This window comes from Dreissena polymorpha, chromosome 3 (genome assembly GCF_020536995.1).
Source record: "Dreissena polymorpha isolate Duluth1 chromosome 3, UMN_Dpol_1.0, whole genome shotgun sequence".
NCBI classification, from domain to species: domain Eukaryota; kingdom Metazoa; phylum Mollusca; class Bivalvia; order Myida; family Dreissenidae; genus Dreissena; species Dreissena polymorpha.
Window position 1 is genome coordinate 120,724,958 of NC_068357.1, and position 23,382 is coordinate 120,748,339.

General features: G+C 34.3%; 1 protein-coding gene across 1 annotated transcript; it reads left to right on the plus strand.

The window, feature by feature from the left end:
- The first annotated feature begins 18,668 nt into the window (after positions 1 to 18,668).
- Positions 18,669 to 22,501, plus strand: LOC127871237 (uncharacterized). Its single transcript, XM_052413984.1, has 3 exons — positions 18,669 to 19,146; positions 19,499 to 19,679; positions 20,215 to 22,501. Exons 1-3 carry the CDS (start codon positions 18,981 to 18,983, stop codon positions 20,234 to 20,236), a joined length of 369 nt encoding a protein of 122 aa, XP_052269944.1. The 5' UTR covers positions 18,669 to 18,980; the 3' UTR covers positions 20,237 to 22,501.
- Positions 22,502 to 23,382: the final 881 nt, after the last annotated feature.

The following is a 23,382-nucleotide window of genomic DNA, read 5'->3' on the forward strand; positions in this document are numbered from 1 at the left end:
CGATTTTATTGAGCATATTTTGCATGTTTATGAATTTCATAAACGTAATATCACAAACGTTTGTAATAACTTGATACTATTCCACGAGGCATTCTCTGCTTTTAAAATAACAAACGATTAAACTCCTTAACCACTTTTAGAAGAGAACTTTATGTTCTTATCTATAACTTTTATAATAAAGCACCAACTATAATTATGGATTGATTAAAACTGTAAACACTGCATGGCTAGCCAAAAATGACATATTTAAATTATTTAAGGTGTTAATAATAAACGGATTGGTTTACGAGGGGCTATTATCGTTCCATTGTTTGCATCGGGTCATAGGTCTCAAACATATTAGCAAATAGAAAATTGATTAAAAGCTGAAGCGAATGTTGATCTTTGGCAAGGCCTCAGGAAAACCTGTTACCAAAGTAACGACTTACCTATATAACAATATCGAATGAGTGTTATGGCGATCCAATAGCGTATATTGTGTGGCAAAAAAGTATTGACGCATGTCCATCGACGTCAGGTAGACAGTGACCTTTTGTATCACTCACTGTGTATGCCAACAAAGATCTATAGTTTACAAGTCACATGAATTTATTACTCGCTCGATGGCCTTTAAGAGAAATTATATCATTTTGCATTGTGAAGTTAATGTTTCGCCATGGACTCGCACGTGCAAATGTATTTTAAAAGAGAAAATAGTTTCTCCTTTGTTGTATTTTCTCTACAGCTGTACTGGCCCTCATGAAGTTGTATTCGTGTTTTGTTTTCATAGCGTTCGTTACCTTGTCTCAATAGAACTACAATAAATCAGAATAAAGCGACAACACTTTCCTTAATGTAACGACGTTAGTGTATTTCCCAGGAGGGCAAAGGGGCATGGCGCATTACTTTCAAAAAGGGCATTTTAGCGCGCCGTTTAGGCAAAAAAGGGCAAAAACGTTCCCTGAATACCTGAATTACGGGGAAACATGTAGTCGCATAAGAAGCAGTTGTGGAAAAAATAACATATAAACAAGCACATTTAATGGTTATAGATGTATTTAACTTACTATGATTTATATTAATATATTTACCTTGCAATGTACATTTAAGTTCCATGCTGTATCAATAAACTGTACAGCACGACAAACATAATAAAGCAATATATGCATATGAATCTGACAATACACAGATCCACTAACATATAAATGAAACCATGTTTGTCTTATCCCATTTTCTAACAATAATCTCGACAGATGTTTAAAATAACATTGCGAGTAAATTGATCGCTAACAATATGCAAACACTTGTTTCCTTGACATACATCAGCCGAGTAGATTACAAATAAATAAACAATGTTGTTGCTATCTAAAACATTTTTATGCATCGTTGATTATCACAGACATTTCATTAATTCCTTCTTAATGTATAATCTCCATCGTTAATTCGATCGTTTAAGACGTTATTTTCCATTTTTGCCGAGTCACAATTTAGTTCTGTATAGTCCGATAAAATGTCAAATGATGTAAGCGACAGGTGCGCATAGAAACGTTAAATCGTATACGCGATTCGCATTTTGTTAAATTGGTATACGTCTCAGTAATTATTTCAATAATTAGATCTAATTATCTTAAAGACGAAAACGAAAAATAATAAATTTGTTTGTGAATTTAAATTTAATTATGCCTAAAAATATATGTTTTGATATAACTGAATAATGCATGCCAAGCACAATTGCCACGAGAATAACATCGAGTTTTTCATCAAAAGTCTCCGAAGTAATGATTATATCGTGGAGGAGTATACATTGCCGAGCGAAAAGTGCGCTTGGTATAACATAGCCTCCAGCATTATCGATTGATACTGACACGGGGTTATTCACGCATGACTAATTCACAGCTTTGGAGCAGTCAGTAAGACCTACCTATAAATCGAGCACTGTTATAGTTTAAATCTGCTCAATTAAATATAGTCGATTAGACGTTGACGTCTCTCGAGTAAATCAAGCACAGTCGGAGCGTCACAGACAATCAAGGAGGCTGATTTTGCGGACCAAGTTAAATAGTAAGGCAATAAAGATGTTATCGATTATGGCGCGTGGCGAAATTTGCCTTTGAAAAAAAGGGCGCGTGGCGAAATTTGCCTTTGAAAAGGGCAGCGTGGCGATCCGGGAGGGCGGCGTGGCTTTTCGCCACGCTAAAATGGCCTGGGAAAAACACTAGACGTGTCTGCCATCTAATAATCAATCGGCAGGGGTGGCAATCTGGCGGTAGGTAGGCGGAACGGTTTGACGTTCATTGTTAAGATGTTCTGATAAATGTGTCGATATTTTCTTAGAACATAAAGCCGTGTTTGAAATGCCGCATTTCCTGTTGGTAGGAGAAATAACTGTTTTATGACTTTCTGATGTAATGTAATGAACATACCTTTCCCAGAAGTGCAATTGGAATTAAAACGCGTGGTATGATGTTTTGCGTGTGGAAAAACGCGTTGTATGTTTTGCGTGTGGACTAATTAAACATCAATTCTTAGGAATGCTAACATTAAATTAATATTGATTAGTCGAGAGTGATATTAATATGTGATAACGGTGATTTACTGCCGTGTAGTTTAATTATCAAAAACGTAATGTGAATATTAATAGCTTATATCAAGACTGCTTATAATGTCTTTTTTCGACTGCTAAAAATTTTCTCTGGAATGGTTCAACAGGGATCACAATTTAACTTAGAAAGAACACAGTCATTAATGCGTAGCTAAGGATTTAAAGCAATGCCTGCGCGTTTCCGAAAATAAATAATATCAATACCAACGGTATTTATGAGGTAACAAACTTGTTTGTCAATATATAGTTAAATTTGATATAAACCTGTTAAAAGATAACAACACTATGCAAGTTGTGTACAGCGGCGATTCGACCACAACCCCATTCCCTTCCACCCTAGTCCAAAGGAAACTTTACCCCGGATACGGACGTCCAGTAGTAATTCATGGCAACAAGTAGAGTGGCCCTATCTCTCATTGAAGCATTCTCAGGACCGGAAGAATGCCCCGGTGGCGGACACCTCCCTGGGAGACTCAATCTCTGCCATGAAGAAACCCGTGGTAATCACGTGTCTTGTTATGAACATTCTATTTCCGATACTTGGAAAGCAATGTTCACCGAATGACAATGTGTGAGCCTTGCTGTAGGAAAACCCAGTTTAATGTGCGTAAAGTGTCGTCCCAGATTTGCCTTCGAATTTAGCAAAAGCTAATTAGGGACTAGCTATCCGCTGTTATTTTAATGTGTGTTTAAAGGAAGTCTCTTTTAAAGAAAATCCGGTTTTGTTGAAAAGTGCTATCGCTGATTAGCCTTTTTTTCAACATAGTATGCATATATGTATTATAGAAACGGTGCAGTTTACATCATTAACACATAATTGTAAGTAAAGGGACCTTTTAACAGATTTTGGCATGTATTGAAGTTTGCCATTGAATGTTTTATATTTATAAATGTAAACAATCGATCTTAAAAAGCTCCGTTAAAAATAAGGAAGAAAAAAGTAACGCTCAACTGGGCTCGAACCACTGACCCCTAGAGTTAAAGTCTTTCGCTTAGACCAGTCGGCCATCCATGATTACAATGAGTTATGTATTTATATACTTTACATAAGCAATCCTCGTAGTATCAACAAAAATTACAACAACAACAGACCACACCAAATTATTCAACTTCAACGACAATTTGCGAATCAGAAACAATTTGTTTTAATTTTGTCAAAAACCAAAACGTGAAAAGGACCCTTTAACACGTTGACCTTGATAGTGCTAGAAGAGGATGGTGGTGAATGTTGTATTTATTGACATTATATGACTTTTATATCAGATACAATAAATGTTTTGAAGTATTATTTATTTATATATTTAATTCAAATAACATTGAGTAAGACATAAAGCTTAAAGCGTTACGCTGACGCAATATTCAAGTTTAATGAAAAAAAGGTTTTGGTAGAGCGTTCAATAATTTAATAGTAGGAAATTATGCATAACCAGCGCTTATCTGTTAGCTTGTGTGTGATACCAGAAACGCATAACGGGAACATTGTACTAATGTTCCTAATGATGGATTTAGTTGAAACTCGAATAAGTGATGTTAACAACGCTGTTAACAGCTTTACCAGTGAAAAACCGGTGAACATTATATTTAATTATAACAAGCAATAAAAACGCATGGCTATTATTACGAACAATGTTGAATCGCTACAGAGTCGAATATATATTTTGCCTTGTTGTATTTTACTATCTATCATCGTGAATTTGCATTTTTTTTTGTTACTTTCTTAATTGCGAACATTGCAACTACAGATTTAATTAAAGTTTATTTTAAGCGTTTATTATGCTGGTTGTTAACGAATTTTAGAAATGTTGTCATGGCAATTTGCCATAGTGTGACTGTTAAGGGCAACACAATGCGATTTGTTATCAGGCATGTTTCATAATATGTCAACTGATGCATATAAGGGCATGTCGAAGTCGAGAAAAAGCTTTTCAACACGTTATTCTAATGTCTTTCGATATAGAAGAAAACGACATTGTTCATACCTTACGTGTATTAAGCTTGTTTAAATCGAGTGTGTAGATATAGATGTTGTTAAATCTGTGACTTTTGTTTAAAATATTGCAATTTTGCACATTGTTGCTAATCTGAGAGTTTGCTTCAACAAACTACGACACAGGTAAGGCTCCGAGAGCTACTGTTACTGCACCAATGACTTTGTCAGTCAATTCAAAGTTCTCGGTTATCTTTTTATTTTTTGTCCATTTTTAATTATATAATTAATATAAATAACGAACAATAGAAAACATACGCGCTATGCGTTAAAGAAAACACAAATAATGACGTATCATCTTTACAATAATTAATGTTTTATTATAGGGATTTGGTATTCTTCTCCACAAATGCTTAAATAATATTAAAATTATTCAGTACCAAGCAAGACGACAATTTGACGTGACATTATAACGCGACTGTATATACCTAATGACACTGTTCCCGTTTATCATTTCGGAAGGCCATGACAATTGTATCATATTGCCAAAGTTAATTGTAATGTAACTACAATGTCATATAGCGTCAGTCGGTGACATAAGTAATTTTAATGAAATGATTAACCTAGAGTTAATAAGTACGTAAATACGCTTTGCATAAATATAGTTGTACAGAAGTTAGTGTTTGTTTTTATTTTACCAAAATAATAAACCAGTAAGTCAGTTAAACGCAATTAAACAAATTAAAAAGACTGTTTCAATGTAAAAATATCCATATGATCCGCGTTTCAAACAACATGCATTAAACAATTAATTCTTGATGATCATGTTTGTACATCGTTCAAGACAACGAGTGAGCTAGGGTCTTGTTGAGTGGGAGGGTATTTATTCAGCGCAAGCATAGTTTCCAGAACTTAATTTGTTTTAGCAGCTCTTTTTTTAACTTGCTGGTTATTCTGCTCAGCTGTAATTGACAACATATGATTTCAATGGCTTACTGTATTACGTTAACAATGCCATTCGCTAAGTAAAACGAAGTGTTTATAATAGGCGATGTGGGAACCTTTTACCGTAGGCGAAGATCAGGCACAAACTTCATGATACTTATGGAACCATTCTTAAATACAAATCTCTTATTTCTAGCACAATTGAACCACTAATGTAAATAGTTGGATAATCGCAGTACATCATGCGGTACAATCAGTAATAGTGGTACTTGAATACTAATTCGACTGATGATTAAGAATTACATTTGTACAGCAAATTCGACATAAAATTTAAACTATATGCAGTGATAACAGAACTAAGTAGTTCAATAAGAAACATGGTATTCAATTTCCTTTAACAACAAATTCTAACGTGATATCATAAAGGCGTACATTAAATTTGTTTTCCAGTAAAGCTAGTATTGCAAATATATCAAAACTACCCAATGACAGATTCCGCGTTGTGATGTTTAATTGCCAAAAATATCGATACACTTTTGTGAAGCAAAGTCTAAACTATCTGTCCCCAAAGAGTGATCACGTGTAATCTCAGATACAACGATAACTAGGACTGCAGCCTTGTTTTGGAAATACTGAGCTTAATGCATGTATGTTAAGATTATTACCAGATTAGCCTGTGCAGTCCACACAGGCTAATCATGGACGGCACTTTCCGCCTTTACTGGATATTCGTTTGGAAGTTTCTACCAAAATGAAACATTCAATGAAATCGGATTACGCAGGCTAATCTGGCATGAAACTTTACGCACATGATCTAAGCCCAGTTTCTCGAAACGCTTTTCTGAAGCCTAGTCTTAGTTCGGCTGTTAACGATATACATGAGGTATTCATAATATTCAAAACAACGCAAATACGATGTTTTATTAAACTGAACGTCTAAACGCACAGTGGTTCTTGTTTCTACCAAATTAAAAAATACCTGAAATAATGGAATTATTTAATGAACAAGAACTGCAATCTTATAACTTGGTTGTGTCTGTCACAAACATCAAGAACTTTTGACATCAATATTGAACAATACATTACTAGTTGTTCATATTAGTAACAACAAACACATACATGCAGGTTGTCTACTTCGGAGGGTCAACATCAAATCCGTTTCCGAGAGTAAATAGAAAAATTGACCAGGCCTATGGACACCCAGGTCCAGTGAGCAATTTGACCAGACATCATAGTGCATCAAATCGAAAGTCTCTTGGAGGACTACTCTCTACGTGACTCGATTTCAGCTATGCCGAATGAAAGTGCCGTCCCTAATGAGCATATGTTTTAAGCTCCGTTTTCCCAAAACTCAACTGTTGACACAATATTTTTGATATGTCTTGTTCAGAACAATGTAAGTATTTTTTTATTGTCCGTTTGCTAAAACTAAACATGCTATGTTTTATGAAACAAAATAAGCATGTAAATGACGCAATTTGGAGTTTTGTCAAACGATCGAAACGCTTATTAATAGCTCTATGGACACCCAACGGACTGTCAACATTATTTGTCGATAAACAATGGAAAACATAATAAACACGATCTGATAAACATTTCCGATGTTAAAGCAGATTTATTGATATTTTCCGACCTTTTAAACTTTCTATATTATATTTTCCGCCAACCTAATACATAATACAATAAAGCTGTCAGTAGAAGTTGTGTTCAATTCACTATAGGCTGTTCATGCACCTTTTATCTGATTCTCTCAAGTCATTATTATTATGAGGGAGACTTTCCATTAAGATGGAGCACAGCATGTTGCATGAAGAATCGATTCAACGCTTAGATATTAAGTAATAATGCGATTCATCCGGAGCAAATTGTGTGTAGCGTTTTGACTTGAACAATGACTTTATTTGTGCTCAGACGGTGTATACTGTCGATTGCGATGCAATTTATAATCTGTGAAAATACTGATAGAAAAATACGTCACATTATTGATTTCACGCAAATATATATTTAATAATTTTATAATGTGTAGATCGTCAAATTGATTTAAAGAAAACAATATTTTGCCATATATTCTTCTTATAATTTGCATGAAATTAAAAATTTCAACTTGTTAACGAATTTGTTTACCTGTATTACCTTCAATTTGTTTACATATTTACAATAATAATGAACAAGCTTGATGCCAGAAATTGTAACACAAAACGTCCGGCATAAATATGTTAAATCAAAGTAATAATAATAATACAAGAGTTCAATGCATGTGTTATGTGTTGATATTAATAGCTGTTTAGGGTTATGTGTGTAATGTTTAAAGACAAGGAAGACTATATACATGAATTATATCTATACTGATTATATGGTTAACATTTTTCATGATTGTGTAATCCATGTCCAGTTCTAAAAATACTCGAAGTACATAATTCGGTACTCTTTAAATTCATAGGATAAGCACAATTATTTATGACAAGGTTCAACCATTTGTTAGCCAATCTAACGTATGTATCGTAACATAAATAATAACATGCTGGTATTTTTTTTATTTCTAAACTTTTCTTTCCTCCATTTAGATTAAATGACAGTGTGATTACGAACAATATGTGCAACTAAAATATCACGAAATGTAAGATGAACCGATTATACCACTTATTGTAATAATTCAGCGATGATATCGGACTAATTATACAATGTCTCTCTCGTCCAAGTATGTGGTGTTGCTACACATAGAAATAAGATCATTCGATGCGACGCTATCATACATCTAATTCGTGAATGAGTTTCGCTCTGCGAAACATGGGCCTAATGTGTGTGCGTAATCTGTCATTGCATATAAGCCAGTGTATTCTTATCAGGTACGACACTTTCCGCTTGAAGAAATGTTTCTTTCCAAAGAAGTCTCTTCCAAATGAAAACACGTGTGCTGTAGCGATATCCGCGTAGAATTGTTTCATCAGCATAGCAGCCGAGAGGCTGATTGATGATCTGTATAACAACAATCTGGAGGTTAATTAATCCGCAGGAAAAAAGACAATAGCATTTTTTCCCGACATACACCACGATTAAAAGCATATTCCTTCAGTCTATACCCTTGCAGAATAAAATGCGCCTCTTTTGAAAGCGGCACGATGCCGTTTAGACTTATCAGCACATAATATTTCCATATTCAATATTATATTTCCAGTTAGAGATATATATTAACGTAATCTTTGTTAAGTAATAAACTGTTTCTATAATTATTTTTTCAATGTTTTCGGATTGAATGCTCCACGATGGTGATTTCAGTGTTATTCATTATTCTGTGTTTGTTTAATACGTGTGTGGCTTATCTCGTACCTTTGTCTTGTATCTTATTTGTTTTCTATTGATGTCCGAAAATAAATAAAGGATCGCATCAAATAAAAAGGTTTCAAGCTTGCTGGTGTAGATACATTTTTACTTTTGCTTGTGCAGTTGAAGTTTTTATATTGAGTATAGTATCTAGTGTTGAAGAACATTAAGTAAAGCTTTTGCCAACAAACAACTGTACTTATATGGTAGCAGCAATAATGACTCTTTTGCAGTGATGACAACAATTAATCATTTTATTTGTTTTTGCTATAATCATGAAAAAAAATTAAGATGAAACAATAATACATTACAAAAACACTATACATATGCGAAAGATTTACTGTGTGTAGCTTTTCCTTTCAATTATTTTTATCGACATATAGCGATTCGTGTTGCTAACTCGTGTAGAAATATGCCGACACTTGCAATATACTAATCATTAAAGACAATACCTATACATATGTTAGCGCAACAGTTATGGTCCTTGAATTGGCCAAGAATAAATCCTTTTTATGAATTGTGCATACATACTTGTATATGTTAACACAACATAAATCTAAAATATATACCAATAATGGGATAAAGCTAGACGCACTCGTAAAATAGACTTATTCAATACGCAACCCAATCTATGGATTATCGAAGATACTGTATTAATGTTGCAAGCAAGTAATCAACCTATGATACGTTTTAATGTTATATACTTCCCATTCAAAACGTCATGTTTCAATTTATAACAATGATCATATGCATATACAATTCAAAGCTCCATTTTATTTAAACTTGTCTTGAGTATGTAAAGTGTAAAGATACACAGGAGTTTTAAAAGCGAGTCATGTTCTATTGCGTCAGTTGATATGTTTCTTCAACCAAAGTCGATGCAACATTTAATGAAATATGTAGAATCACGTCAATAAATTGTCAGCAAACACGTAATAATAATTGAAATTATGAAATCTGATTTCACCAGAAGAGTCGAATAAATGTTATGGCGATCGTATATCGTATATTGTGAGGGAAAACAAGTAATGACGCATAAAACATATCCATCGACGTCAGATAAACACTCGCTGTGTGTATATGTATAATAACAAATATTTTTCTAGTCACATTAATTACTCGCTCGATGGCCTTTAAGAGAAATAATATCATATTTGGAAGTTAAGGTTTCGTTATCGACACACACATATAAATATATTTTAAACGTGACAAGTTATTATGCACAAAATATTGTTCTCCTTGGTTATACTTTGTCTACAACTGTATAAGCCCTCATGAAGTTTATTTCGTGTTTTTTCTCACAGCGTTCGTTAATTTGTCTCATAAGACCTACAATAAATCAGAATGAAGCGACAGCACATTCCTCAATGTAACGACGTGTCTGCCATCAAATAATCGATCAGCAGGGGTGGCGATCTGTCGGTAGGAAGGCCGAACGGTTTGACGTTCAATGTTAAGATGTAAGACGAATGTCTCGAGATTTTCAAAGAACATAAAGCCGTGTGCAAAATGCCGCGTTTCCTGTTGGTCGGAGAAATGACTGTTTTATGACTTTGTAATGTAATGTAATTTAAATACCTTTCACAGAAGTGCAATTAGATTTAAAACGCGTGGTATGAGGTTTTGCGAGTAGACAAGTTTAACATCAATTCTTAAGAATGTTAAAATTAATTGTTGATGAGTTGCGCTAGAATGAAATTAATATGTGCTTAACGTAACGGTGATTTAATGCCGTTTAATTCTCAAAAGCGTTATGTGAACATTTAAAGCTAATATACAGACATTGTTCAGAATGTCTTGTAACGACTGCTAAATTATATCTAAAATGTTTCAAGAGAAATCACAATGAAACTTATACAGAACACAGCTTCGCATGGGATTTAAAACAATGCCAAACCGTTTTCGAAAATAAATATCAGCACTGCCAACATTATTTGAGAGGTAATACACGTGTTTGTCAATATATAGTTAAATAGTGATATAAAACTGTTGAAAGATAGCAACACTATGCAAGCATTGTACAGTGGAGACTCTACCACAACCCAATTCCATTCCACCCGAGTCCAGAAGAACTTTTCCCCGGATAGTAATTCATGGCAACAAGCAGAGTGGCTTTATCTCTTATTGAAGCACACCATGGACCGGAAAGACGCTCCGGTGGCGGAATAATCCCTGAGAGACTCGATCCCTGTCTTAAAGAGGCCCGTGGCAATCATGTGTCTTGCTATGAACGTACTACCTCCGGGTCTTGGTAAGCAATCTTCACCGAATGACAATATGTGAGCCTTGCTGTAGGAAAATCCAGTTTAATGTACTTAAAATGTCGTCCCATATTTGCGTGTGAATGCTGCAAAAGCTAATAAAGGACGAACTACCAGCTGTTATTGAAGGGAGTGTTTGAAGGAAGTCTTTTTAGCGAAAACCCGGTTTATGTGAAAAGTATCGTACCGGATTAGCCTTTGTTCAATATTGTTTACATATATGTATAAGAGAAACATTGCCACTTGCATCATTAACGCATAATTCTTATTTAAATACGTTGATCTTGATAGTGCTAGAAATGGATGGTGGCGAATGCATTGTTAGATTTATTGACAGTATAAGATTTCATATCAGGTTCTGTAAATGTTTTGAAGTATTATTTATTTTTATATTTAGTTCAAATAATGTTTTTGTTAATATAATTAGTATGGGTCAGTGCAATCGTGTGTGTATAAGTTTAATTAGGTTTGAACAATACAACTAATGCCTTCATCCACGTTGACGAATTAGTAAAGTTTACTGACTGAAATGTTATACAACAAATATAATTGTATATACTTTATATAAGTTCATGTCAGGTTTTGTATGTCGCTCAATAATTTAATAGTAAGATCGAATGCATAACCGGCGCTCATCTGGTAGCTTGTGTGTGATACCAAAAAACATATACAACGGGCACATTGTATTAATGTACTTGATGGTGGATTTAGTTTAGCTGTTAACAGCTTTATTAATGGATAACCGGTGAACATTATATTCCATTATAAAAAGCAATAAAAGCTAATTGCTATAATTACGAAAAATATTGAATCGCTACAGAGAAGAATATATATTTTGCCTTGTTGTATGTTTTTTCTATCATCGTGCATGTGCATTTTTGTGTTAATTTCTTGGTTGCGAACATTGCAACTACACGTGTACTTTAAGTTTATTTTTAAGTGCTTATTTTGCTGGCTGCACACTACTTATAGAAATGTTATCATGGCAATTTGCTATGGTGTGAAAGTAAAGGGCATCTTTTTCCTTCGTGTTGAGATATTGACGGTATTGTCATGTAAATACAAAATAGTAAATACTAGTGGGATTCGTTATCAGGCATATTTCTGAGGTGTCAAAGGATTAATTCAGGGTTTGATTCACAGAGTCATTTCATGTCATTAAGCTTATTTGAAATAAACTGAAAAGTATATTATCATGAAATAACAGTTTGAAAATGTTAGTTTTTTTAATGAACCCGAAATCATTTAGGACCAAAATGGTACATAGTACTACATGGCATTTTTCGGCGAAGGAACTAACAGACGATTTTTAGCGCTGTATTAAAAATTTACGGTCGATGAAAAACTTTCAATCACGTTATTCAAATCTATTTCGATACAGAAAAACGACATTTTTTCATAACTTATGTGTATAAGACTTGTTTTACTCGAGTGTGTAAATATAGTTTATCTTGTTGATAAATATGTGACTTTGTTTTAAAAATGACAATTTTGCTTATTGTTGCTAATCAGGTAAGGTTCATAGAACTACTGTTACTGCACTTATGACTTTGTCAGTCAATTCAAATTTCTCGGTTAACTTTTTATTTTTTTCAATTTGTTATTATATAATTAATATAAATAACGAACAATGGAAAACATACGCAATATTCGCTACAGGATACACAAATAATGACGTAACAGCTTTACAATAATTAATGAAATATTGTCGGGATTTGGTATTTTTCTCCTCAAATGCTTAAATAATCTTAAAATTCTTCGATTCCAAGCAATACGACAATTTGACGTGACATAATAACGCGACTGTAGCCATCATGGGGAAATTGTTCAAATTATTCAATAAGGTCAAGGTAATAGTTCAGGTATATTTTCAACAATCTATTGATATACTTCAAAACACTGTTCCCGTTTATTATTTCGGAAGGGCATGAAAATTGGCTCATAATTCCGAAGTTAATTGTAATGTTACAATAGCGTCGGTCGGTGACATTAGTAATTTTTTAATAACGATTAGTATAGAGTTAATAAGTAAGTAAATACGCTTTGTATCAATATTATAATACAAAACTGAGTGTTATTTTACCTTAATAATAAACCAGAAAGTCAGTTATACACAATTAAACAAATTAAAAAGACCGTTTCAATGTTAAAATATCCATATGATCCGCGGTTCAAACAACATGCATTTAACAATTAACCCGTGATGAACATGTTTGTAGATCATTCAAGACAACGAGCGAGCAAGAGTCATGTTGCGTGAGAGGGTATTTATTTAGCGCAAGCATAATTTTCAGAACTTAATTTGTTTTAGCTGCTCTTTTCTTAACTGGTTGGTAATTCTGCTCAGCTGTAATTGACACCATATGCTTTCAATGGCTTACTGTATTACGTTAACTATGTCATTCGCTAAGTAAAACAATATGTTTATAATATGCGATATACGAACGTTGTATCGTTGGCGAAGATCAGGCACAATCTTCATGATACTTACGAAACCATTCTCACTAATTTCTAGCACAATTGAACCACTAATGTAAATAGTTGGATAATCGCAGAACAGCATGCGGTACAATCAGTAATAGTGGTACTTGAAGAATAAAAAACAAAACTACACGATGACAGATTCCGCGTAGTGATTGCTGTTTAATTTCCAAAAAATCGATACTCTTTTGTGAAGCAAAGTTTAAGCTTTATGTCCCCAGAGCTTGACCACGTGTCATCTCAGATACAATTATAACTAGAACAGATTGTAGCCTCGTTTAATGAATCTGGGCTTAATGCAAGTGAGTTAGGGTCAACCCAGATTAGCATGTGCAGTGTGCACAGGCTGATCAGGGTCGGCACTTTCCGCATAAACTGGATATTCGTTAGTAAGGGACTACCTAAATGAAAAATAATATGAAATCGGATAACGCAGGCTAATCTCTGATGACAAATTACGCACATAAACTAAGCCCAGTTTCTCAGCAATAGACAAAAATCGAAACGCTTTTCTGAAGCCTAGTCTTAGCTTAGACCGTTTATGATATACACTAGGTATTCAGTACCTTCAAAACAACACAAAACAGATGTTTTATTAAACTGAACGCTTTAACGCACGGAGGTTCTTGTTTCGGCCAAATTAAACAAGCAAATTCGTTGAATTAATATCCCCCGCCAATATGCTTCTGGACACAAAAGTGTTATATTTGATACTCCAAAAAGCATTTTTTCAAGATACAAACGGCCATAACTCCGTTATTAACAGATGGTGTACAATGCCATTTGGTGTGCATCATCCTCTTATTCATATATATATACTCCTACCAAGTTTCAATGAAATCAGCCAAAGCACTTTCAAGATATGGCTCCGGACACACAAACAAGCATTTTTTCAAGATACAAAGGGTCATAACTCCGTAATTAACAGATGGTGTACACTGCCAATTGGCGTGCATCATCCTTTTATCCATATACATACTCATACCAAGTTTCAATGAAATCCGCCAAAGCACTTCCAAGATATGGCTCCGGACGGACGGAAAGAAGGACGGAAAACGCTTAAACAATATCCCTCCGCCTATGGCGGGGGATAAAAATACCTGACAGAATGGATGTTTTTATAAAATTGAGCCGCATTCTAACAACTTGGTTCCGTCTATCACAAATATCAACAAATATTGACATCAATTATTATATTGAACAATACATTCAGTGATTGCACTATTTACCAAAATCCCAATCATGCAGCAGTTGTTCATATTAGTAACAACAGCCGCAGACATGCAGGTTTCGTACAGCGGAGGGTCAATACCAACGCCGTTTCCGAGAGTAAATAGGAAAATACACCAGGGGTATGAACACCCAGGGTTTGCACCCTGTCCTCACGTGAGAAAACTTGACCAGACACCATAGTGCATCAAAGGAGAAGACTGAAAGTCTCTTTGCGGACTCCTCTCTATGTGACTCTTACCCGGCTATGTCGAGGTGTGTGGAAATCGCTTGTGTGGCAATTATGAATATAATCTTTCCTGTACCAGGTGATAATACTTGAGGTGGGCATGGATGTGTCAAATGTATTATTCCAAAATGGCATTCGCTGATTGATTCTTCAGAACAAGAGCATGCTTTGTTTAAGATGCTAAACATCCCTGTCTAATTGAGAATTTCACTTAGAGGAGCAGACATAATACCTTACTTTATTTTATCCAAAAAAATAATAATAGGGACACATTATGTTTTGACACGCGAACTCGTAATTTTGTTTGTTGCATGATATGTCAGGGACATGTACTTAGTATCTAGCTTTTAACGGTATTATGCCCATGCGTGTTAGATATCAGCCACGCCATGGGAAAACGTTAATTAATGCATATGGATAATCTGTGTCGACCTGCGGGATAATCATGGACAACACCATCTGCGTTAACGGAATTTTCAATTTAGAGGAAGTCTCTTCTAAACGAAAATCCAGTCTCGGCAAAAATGTCGTCCATATTTAGCCTTGTGCATTAAGCTTCGTTTTTCAAAAGCGCAGCTCTTGACAACATATTATTAAAAATTATATCTGTAAGTAATATTGTGTTTGCCGTTGGCTTAAAAATATATATTTTTTGTTTTATGAAACAATAGTAAGCATATGAATGAAACTGTTTCGATTCATGTCAAACAATCGAAACGCCCATTAATATCAACACATTATGGATCCCTAACAGACTGTCAACATAATACGTCGAAAAAGAATGAGGAACACAATAAACATGATCAAATAAAAGTGTCCAATGTTGAAGCTGATGATTTATATTGGTACTTGTCCGACCTTTGAACATCTCTTTATTATAATAATAACCCCTACACATATCCAATAATGCTGTTAGTCGAAGCTTTGTTTACTTCACTTCAATATGGGCTGTTGATACAACTTTTATTTGATTGCTATACATAATTATTAGTATAAGAGAGACTTTCCAGTTTGTAAAAGACACCATACAATACCATATTCTTTATTGCATAAAAGATAAAACATATACAATGTTTATAGCAAACAATTGTAAGACATACATTTAACAACAATGGTTAACAAGAGCATAGTTAGTACCTGTACAAAAATAATGTGTGGAATTATTGTAATAAATCTTTTTAAACACTCTGCAGTGTTCTTATCGTATTTGCAAAGAATATGAATTTTGCTAAATTATTCAGTACAATTTTTGATTCTGAATTTATAAGTGCGATATATTTATTTCATAAAGATGAAGCACGTCAAGTTGCATAAAGAATCAATACAACGCTTTGATGCTAAATATTAATGCGATTCATATTGAGTTTATAGTGCTTTGAAATCACTTGTATGCAGACAATGACTTCAATAATGACAATAACAACATGTATTGATATGCTGTTTACTGTCGAATGAGATGCAATTTAGAATCCCTTAAACTGTTAAGATAAGAAAAAATATCACAAACGGTATATATCTTTGTCGAAGCAGCATGCTTTTTTTTAATAATGCGATGAGCTGTATTTATAATTTGCACGACTAACGAGCTTTTTAACCTGGTTGTATTTCATTTCGTTTACATATTTAAAACCATAAAATAATTAATTGACGAAAGAAAGTGTTTAAAAAAACGAATCCATTCTTGATGAATGATTAATCCAAATACATTTAAGATACGTCAATACCTAAAAAGTAATGTGTTAATATTGTATTCCTTTGGTTTATTAAATCGCAAATAATGTTCTGCTCTACCGCAAAAAAAAACTCTACTCGTTAATAAATAGCACGTTCGCAGTATTAATTGGCTTGCTCCAGAAGATGTAAATCTATTGTAGAATTACATTTAGACAATTATAGACTAAGGGACTCAAGTAAAATATTTCAGGGACGACATAAATTTTATTAAAAAAAATTAACATTAAGGCAGCGTTTCGGGCTATGGATGTTTAAATATGTTTAGATTTACTGAATGGCCAATAGCACACACCTTCCTATTTGCCTGTCTTCTTACATTCGTTCATATGCAAAAATATGTTTGAACGCCTATATTGTGTACAGTGATTTCGGGATTGATTTTAATAAGAACTTAAGCTAAAATTGAACTCTCATGAAAATTGTTAATTGTTTTAAGGTTATTGCACAGTTCAGACCGTATAATTACAAAGGCGCGCTTCTCAATTAATACAATGCAAGTTAACCAACGATGTTGACATTATGCAAAACTGGAAACTTATTTTAAACGACATACATTCGGCACAGGTGGCAAAACTTTTCGAAGCATTTGTCTTATGAGATTCTATATACATAGTTAAACGTAGCGTTCACAAATGCATAAGAATATGTAGTCAACCCTAGCAACATGCACTCCATGCACAATTGGGTCTTGCATTGACTAGATAATCTGCTACCATCTTGATAAAAACTGTTGCAATTATCAATGAGCATATTGATGGACGTAACCCCAACGGTGCAACGTCTCTGTCTGTTACTGATTAAATACAGTCGTGTCCGGTAATTTTGAACGTCCGGAAATATTGCGTACTTTAGTTTGTCATGTTTTTGCAATGCTTCCATTGTACTTACATTTACTTTTGTGGTTACTTTTTTTGACCGATGTGATGATAGAATTACAGTATCAACGCCATTCTTTAAAGCAATTTAAAAATTTTCATTCTGTCTTTCTTATAATTATTCACTTTCTAAATAATGGTAAAATAAGAACATCTATTTGATAATAATGGTATTTTTTTCTGACACCGTTGTGTTATCTGAGTTGTAAGCAGGGAATGTTTGCCTCCAGAGATCGACCTTTTACCATTAAATCCAAGTCATGTTTTCAATGCCCGTCACACCCAAACATCGCATTTTTTCCCCATGGGAAGTCTAGTATACACAAATATATAAAATGATTAAACATAACGATTACTGCATAACTTGTCAAGTCATTCACGCAGTTATTGGCGTCGCACTGGAGTGCGGCGACTAGTATGTAATGCGTTTTTTTTTCGCTTATGGGAGGAGAAGTTATTTTACGGATCAATGTATATATTTTTATTTTAAGAATATCTTGCATAGTGGTGATTTTTTGTGTAAATAAGTGTAAATAAGTACTGCATTTGTGCCTTTTACATTTATTACAACATTTATTGCCAATAATGCAAAGCTAATTGTTTTTATTAATAACTGATCACAGGGGAAACATCACAGGGACTGGGCAAATACGCGAAACTTTCTGGTTTTATTTAAAAAAACAAAACATAATCAAAATATATTTATTTTGTGTTTTTTCTAACAATAGCGCAGACTTTTGCTGTTCGAATGCTGGTTAACGCGTATTTTCTTCAATTTTACAAGGCGACAGCGATTACACGGTTTATTGCTTAATTGATAACCGTTACACTACAGTCACTTATTAAGTCAGTAGGTGCCTAGTGAGATCGGGAATAGTCCGTCGATATCGCCGTATTCGGAAAGCGTTTCGGTTATAAGCGACATCTACGGTTAAGTCCGGAAATGATACTAAATACACGAAATAAATTTGTATTTTTTATTTTAGAGCTAAATTTGCTTATCTTTTTAAGATTTAATAACTATACAATACAAATTTAAGTTAAATTAATTCGTTTCATAATATATTTGTGTTCATGACGTCACGGTTGTTGACAAATTCTTAGCAAAATGAAAGAGCGAAATAAAAGCGAGCGATTTGCAAAATTGAAAAAGAAGCAAACACCAATCGACAACATTGTGTTCGATAACAATTTTTCTTTTTACCGAGCTCTGCGATGGCGATTTGTGTGAAAATGACTCACGTAAAAGCTATTCGCATTTGCTAAATGGCGTGAAAAGAGTAAGCAGAAGTGGGTGGGGGAATGGAAGAAGATTGATTGACTCGTTGAGCTGGAGGTTTTGCTAAACAAATTACAGTATGGTCAGTTTTGTAATCTGTGTCCCATTCCTTTGACAATGTATAACATTGTTGGCGAACTACAAAATGGCCGCAGTGGTTATTTGAACGTTGTTTGTGAAAACCCTGACTGTAGAGAAGTCAACCGTGTTGCTTATGGAAAGCAGCACCATCTCAAGATCAGGGGAATGCCATGCTTTGACGTAAATACCAAGCTTGGAACAGGTATGCATGTCTTCATTTTTCAACCTGCCATTTCTATCAATGTTTAATCATTGTACAATTGCCATTGATCTTTGGACTTCTTTCAGACCCCTTAAAATTCCAAGTGTCATTCCCAGTGAATATTTGTTTATCGTGTAATATATAAGGAAACATTCCGGTGTTCAACATATTCAGTTTTTAAATTTAGTTTCGCATTTGTGTTGTTAAATCCAATTGATTGCTCATTCATGCTATTTAATAATGTAATGATGATACGAATGGATTCTATGAAAATACATTGTGACGTCATTTGTAAAATAACTACGGCCTTATTTCGTTTTCATGTTCTTATCATTTTCAATTCTCTTTTCAGCAAAGAAAGTCAGTTTGGGCAGGCCGGTGAAGGTAAATAACTTCCTAACCACTCTAAACATAACGCTTATTGCCAATAGAAATGTTAAGAAGATGGAGGCTCGTGCTGGGAAGGCCATCAAGAAAATCTCAACTGCGTCGTCTAACAAGGCTGCCATTGATGCTTATGAGAAAGAAATGGAGTAAGTGTAAAAACTAACTTTTAATACAATGTTATTGACTATTCTGGTGCCAAATTTTAGTATTTTTTCTCATTAACTGTCTTCTTATTTTATATTCCAGATGAACATGAAACATGTAATAATAATTGTTTTATTAGAGGCACTGTGTTCATAGTTTGGTAAAATTACATTTTTTTTAACGATTTTTGGTTAGAACCCCAGGGCAGGCAAATTATTAAAAATATTTGTGATTGTAATTATAAATATTAAAAGCTATTCCAAATATTACAATTTTTTAAAAGTTTCATTACTTTAAGTAATAAATCTTATGAAGGAGCATATGTATATTAAAATTCTGAGCTATTCATATAAATGGTGAAGTCTTTCCACAAGCGATAATTTAAGTTCAACGACTTGTCAATATGTAATGTGCTTGTTGTGCTGAAAATTGATTTTTCTCATAACCAACGATCATATAAGGCGTCAGAATGAAACTTAAATGGGAATTATAAAATTCATGAAATAAGCATTGTGTGAATTTAATTTTGTATTTCAGTTCGAGGTACAGTAATGCCTGATATTACTCATATTGCTGCTGTTCATTTGAAGACGGGTTTTAAGTTCTCGACATATGTGAAGACAACAGTGCCAATTTCTTCCGAAGCTCAGAAAGTGTTTGGCATTTCTGTTGATGATCATGTAAAAATGCGTGTAAATGGTGGAAGTGTTGATAGGGTTTCAATTAAAACTTATCTACATGATTGTATGATGTGGCTTGCAAAGTGTCCCAGAGCCATTTTTGTTGCTCATAATGGGCGCAGGTTTGATTTTCCGGTTTTGGTAAGTGCATTGCTGAACACACACTGTTTTGAAACGTTTTGTAATTGTGTACGCAGTTTTGTTGAAAGTTTTGCCGGTTTTCAAAAATCGTATCCTGGACAGTCACACAAACAGGAAGATCTAGTGAACGTGTACTTAAGGCAACCTGCAACGCCCACAGTTCTCCTGATGATGTTGAAGCACTGGGATCTTTGCTTAAAACATGTAAAATTACTGACAATATGGCCCACATCTTAACTGTAACTGCAATCAATAATTCAGTTTGTTTAAGTCATGAAAAGCCTTAAAGGCAAAGAACATTAGATTGTTAGACGTGCTGTTGCATAGAGGAACTCTAAAGCGACCAACAGATGAAAACATTTCGGGATATGGACTGGCGTTGTGTCATTTGAAAGCCATATTTTCTAGTTCCGGAGAGGATGACTTTAGGGATACTTTCATTGTTAAAAACAATGAGGGACTACCAAAAGTCACAAACGCAAATTTTTTTTTTATCTGAAGTGGTCCCTAAAATCGGTCAGTTTTTCAGTGACGAAAAGTGACGGAACGAGATAATATGGCTTTCAAATGACACGCGGTCAGTCAAAATCACGCAATGGCTTAATACTGATTCTAAATTATGTACATCTAGTTGTCATTAATCTGGCTGTTTTTATTAAAATATAAGTTGTATATTATTGTGCTACATGTTTAAAGAAACATGATAACTTATACATCTTTATGCTACGTAATATTGGAACAACTTTGACATTTTGTGTTGAACTGCGCCTGTATTCATATGTTGCCTTTTGACTTTAGCTTAGTTTAAGATTGTATTATTAGCTCGGCTGTTTTCGGAGAAAACTCCGAAGTATTTTCATAGCCTCTTCGTCGTCCGCCGTCCGACGTCCGCCGTCGTGCTGAAACCTTTACATTGGCTCTAAAATTAAAGTGCTTCCACCTACAACTTTGAAACTTCATATGTACATGCACCTTGATGAGTTCTACACGCCACACCCATTTTTGGGTCACTAGGTCAAAGGTCAAGGTCACAGTGACCTCTAATATAAAACTTTAACTTTGCCTCTAATATCATAGTGCTTCCACCTACTACTTTAAACTTCATATGTACATGCACCTTGATAAGTTCTACATGCCACATCCATTTTTGGGTCACTAGGTCAAAGGTCAAGGTCACTGTGACCTCTAATATAAAACTTTAACGTTGCCTCTAACATCACAGTGCTTCCACCTACATTTTTGAAACTTCATATGTACATGCACCTTGATGAGTTTTACACGCCACTCCCATTTTTGGGTCACTAGGTCAAAGGTCAAGGTCACAGTGACCTCTAATATAAAACTTTAACTTTGCCTCTAACAGCATAGTGCTTCCACCTACAACTTTGAAACTTTATATGTACATGAATCTTGATGAGTTATACACACCACACCCGTGTTTTGGTCACTAGGTCAAAGGTCAAGGTCACTGTGACCTCTAATATAAAACTTTAACTTTGCCTCTAACATCACAGTCCTTCCACCTACAACTTTGAAACTTCATATGTAGATGCACCTTGATGAGTTCTACACGCCACACCCATTTTGGGTCACTAGGTCAAAGGTCAAGGTCACTGTGACTTCTATAAAAAAAATCTGACAAGCTTTCGCAGCCGAGCGTGGCACCCGTTATGCAGTGCTCTTGTTAATGTATAATTATATCAATATTAATTCAAAGTTAGCTAAATTTCTTCACATGTCATGGTTTTATAACTGTAGCTTTTAATAAGCAACTAGAAAACCCCCAAAAAGAAGTGATATACACATTTATATTTAAATTCATTGCGTGAAAATGAATTGGGGTATGCATACTCAAAGTAAAATTTCTTGAGATAGGAACGGTAAACTTCCTGAAATTCATTCAGTGTATAGAAAATATGTTGTGTTAAATAAATGTGTACAATATATGCATGTCATCATAATACAAGTGACATAAAACGTAATTAAAGTTTCTTGTCACTGAACCATTTGTTGCGTTTTTGCCATTTTTTCCAGATAAGTGCATATATTATTGGACATCAAAGGCACAATTCCCTTTCAATGACACTTTTTTCATTCTGTATCTACTAACAAAATCCAGTCGAGTACGTTTATTAAGTTAATCGTCAAAATATATGTATATCCCATTACAAAAAACTATATATTTTGGATATAGGGTAAATCCATAGAAAACGCCCAACCGAGTCGAGGGGTAGGTGTATTCAACCAAGTATAAAAAGTTAACCGGCTGGTAAAAAGTTTTAAAATTGTGCAGTTAGTTGTGATATACAATTTACTATGTGGAAATAATAACAAAGAGTGTTTCTGGAAAAGTACCCATTAGGCTCCCACTACCTTAATATCTTAGTTAGAATGTGATTTTTCAAGCGGTTCCGTATTGTAGTGGTTACACGCTCGCTTCACAAGTGAGAGGTCCAAGGTTCGAGCCCCAGTAGAATCAAATTATGTTATTTGTGTTCTATGTTAACTTTTTTTTGATGTAGACATTTTAGTTTAAATAAATATGCTGTTTTATTGTAACAATTTTTTGTTTTTATTATGCCCATGAAATATATGTGTGAGAGGGTGGGGAGGGTTCGTAAACACATTAAAACCTTCTTTAATCCACTATCCTAGCAACCACCTTGTTACTAATAAAGGCGCTATAGAGCGCGAGGCGCGACACGTTTTATTAATTGTAATAATGAGTCTTGATAAAGGAAGCAGCCGCTTATCAATGAGGAGCACCATCACAGCACCCCAGTCTGATTACTATCAAGTCCTCCTACATGTTTTTTTTTAAGAACCACATATAGAAGGCCGCAGGCCTGACCCGTATCTTGCCAGTTATATGGACCCTTTGGTA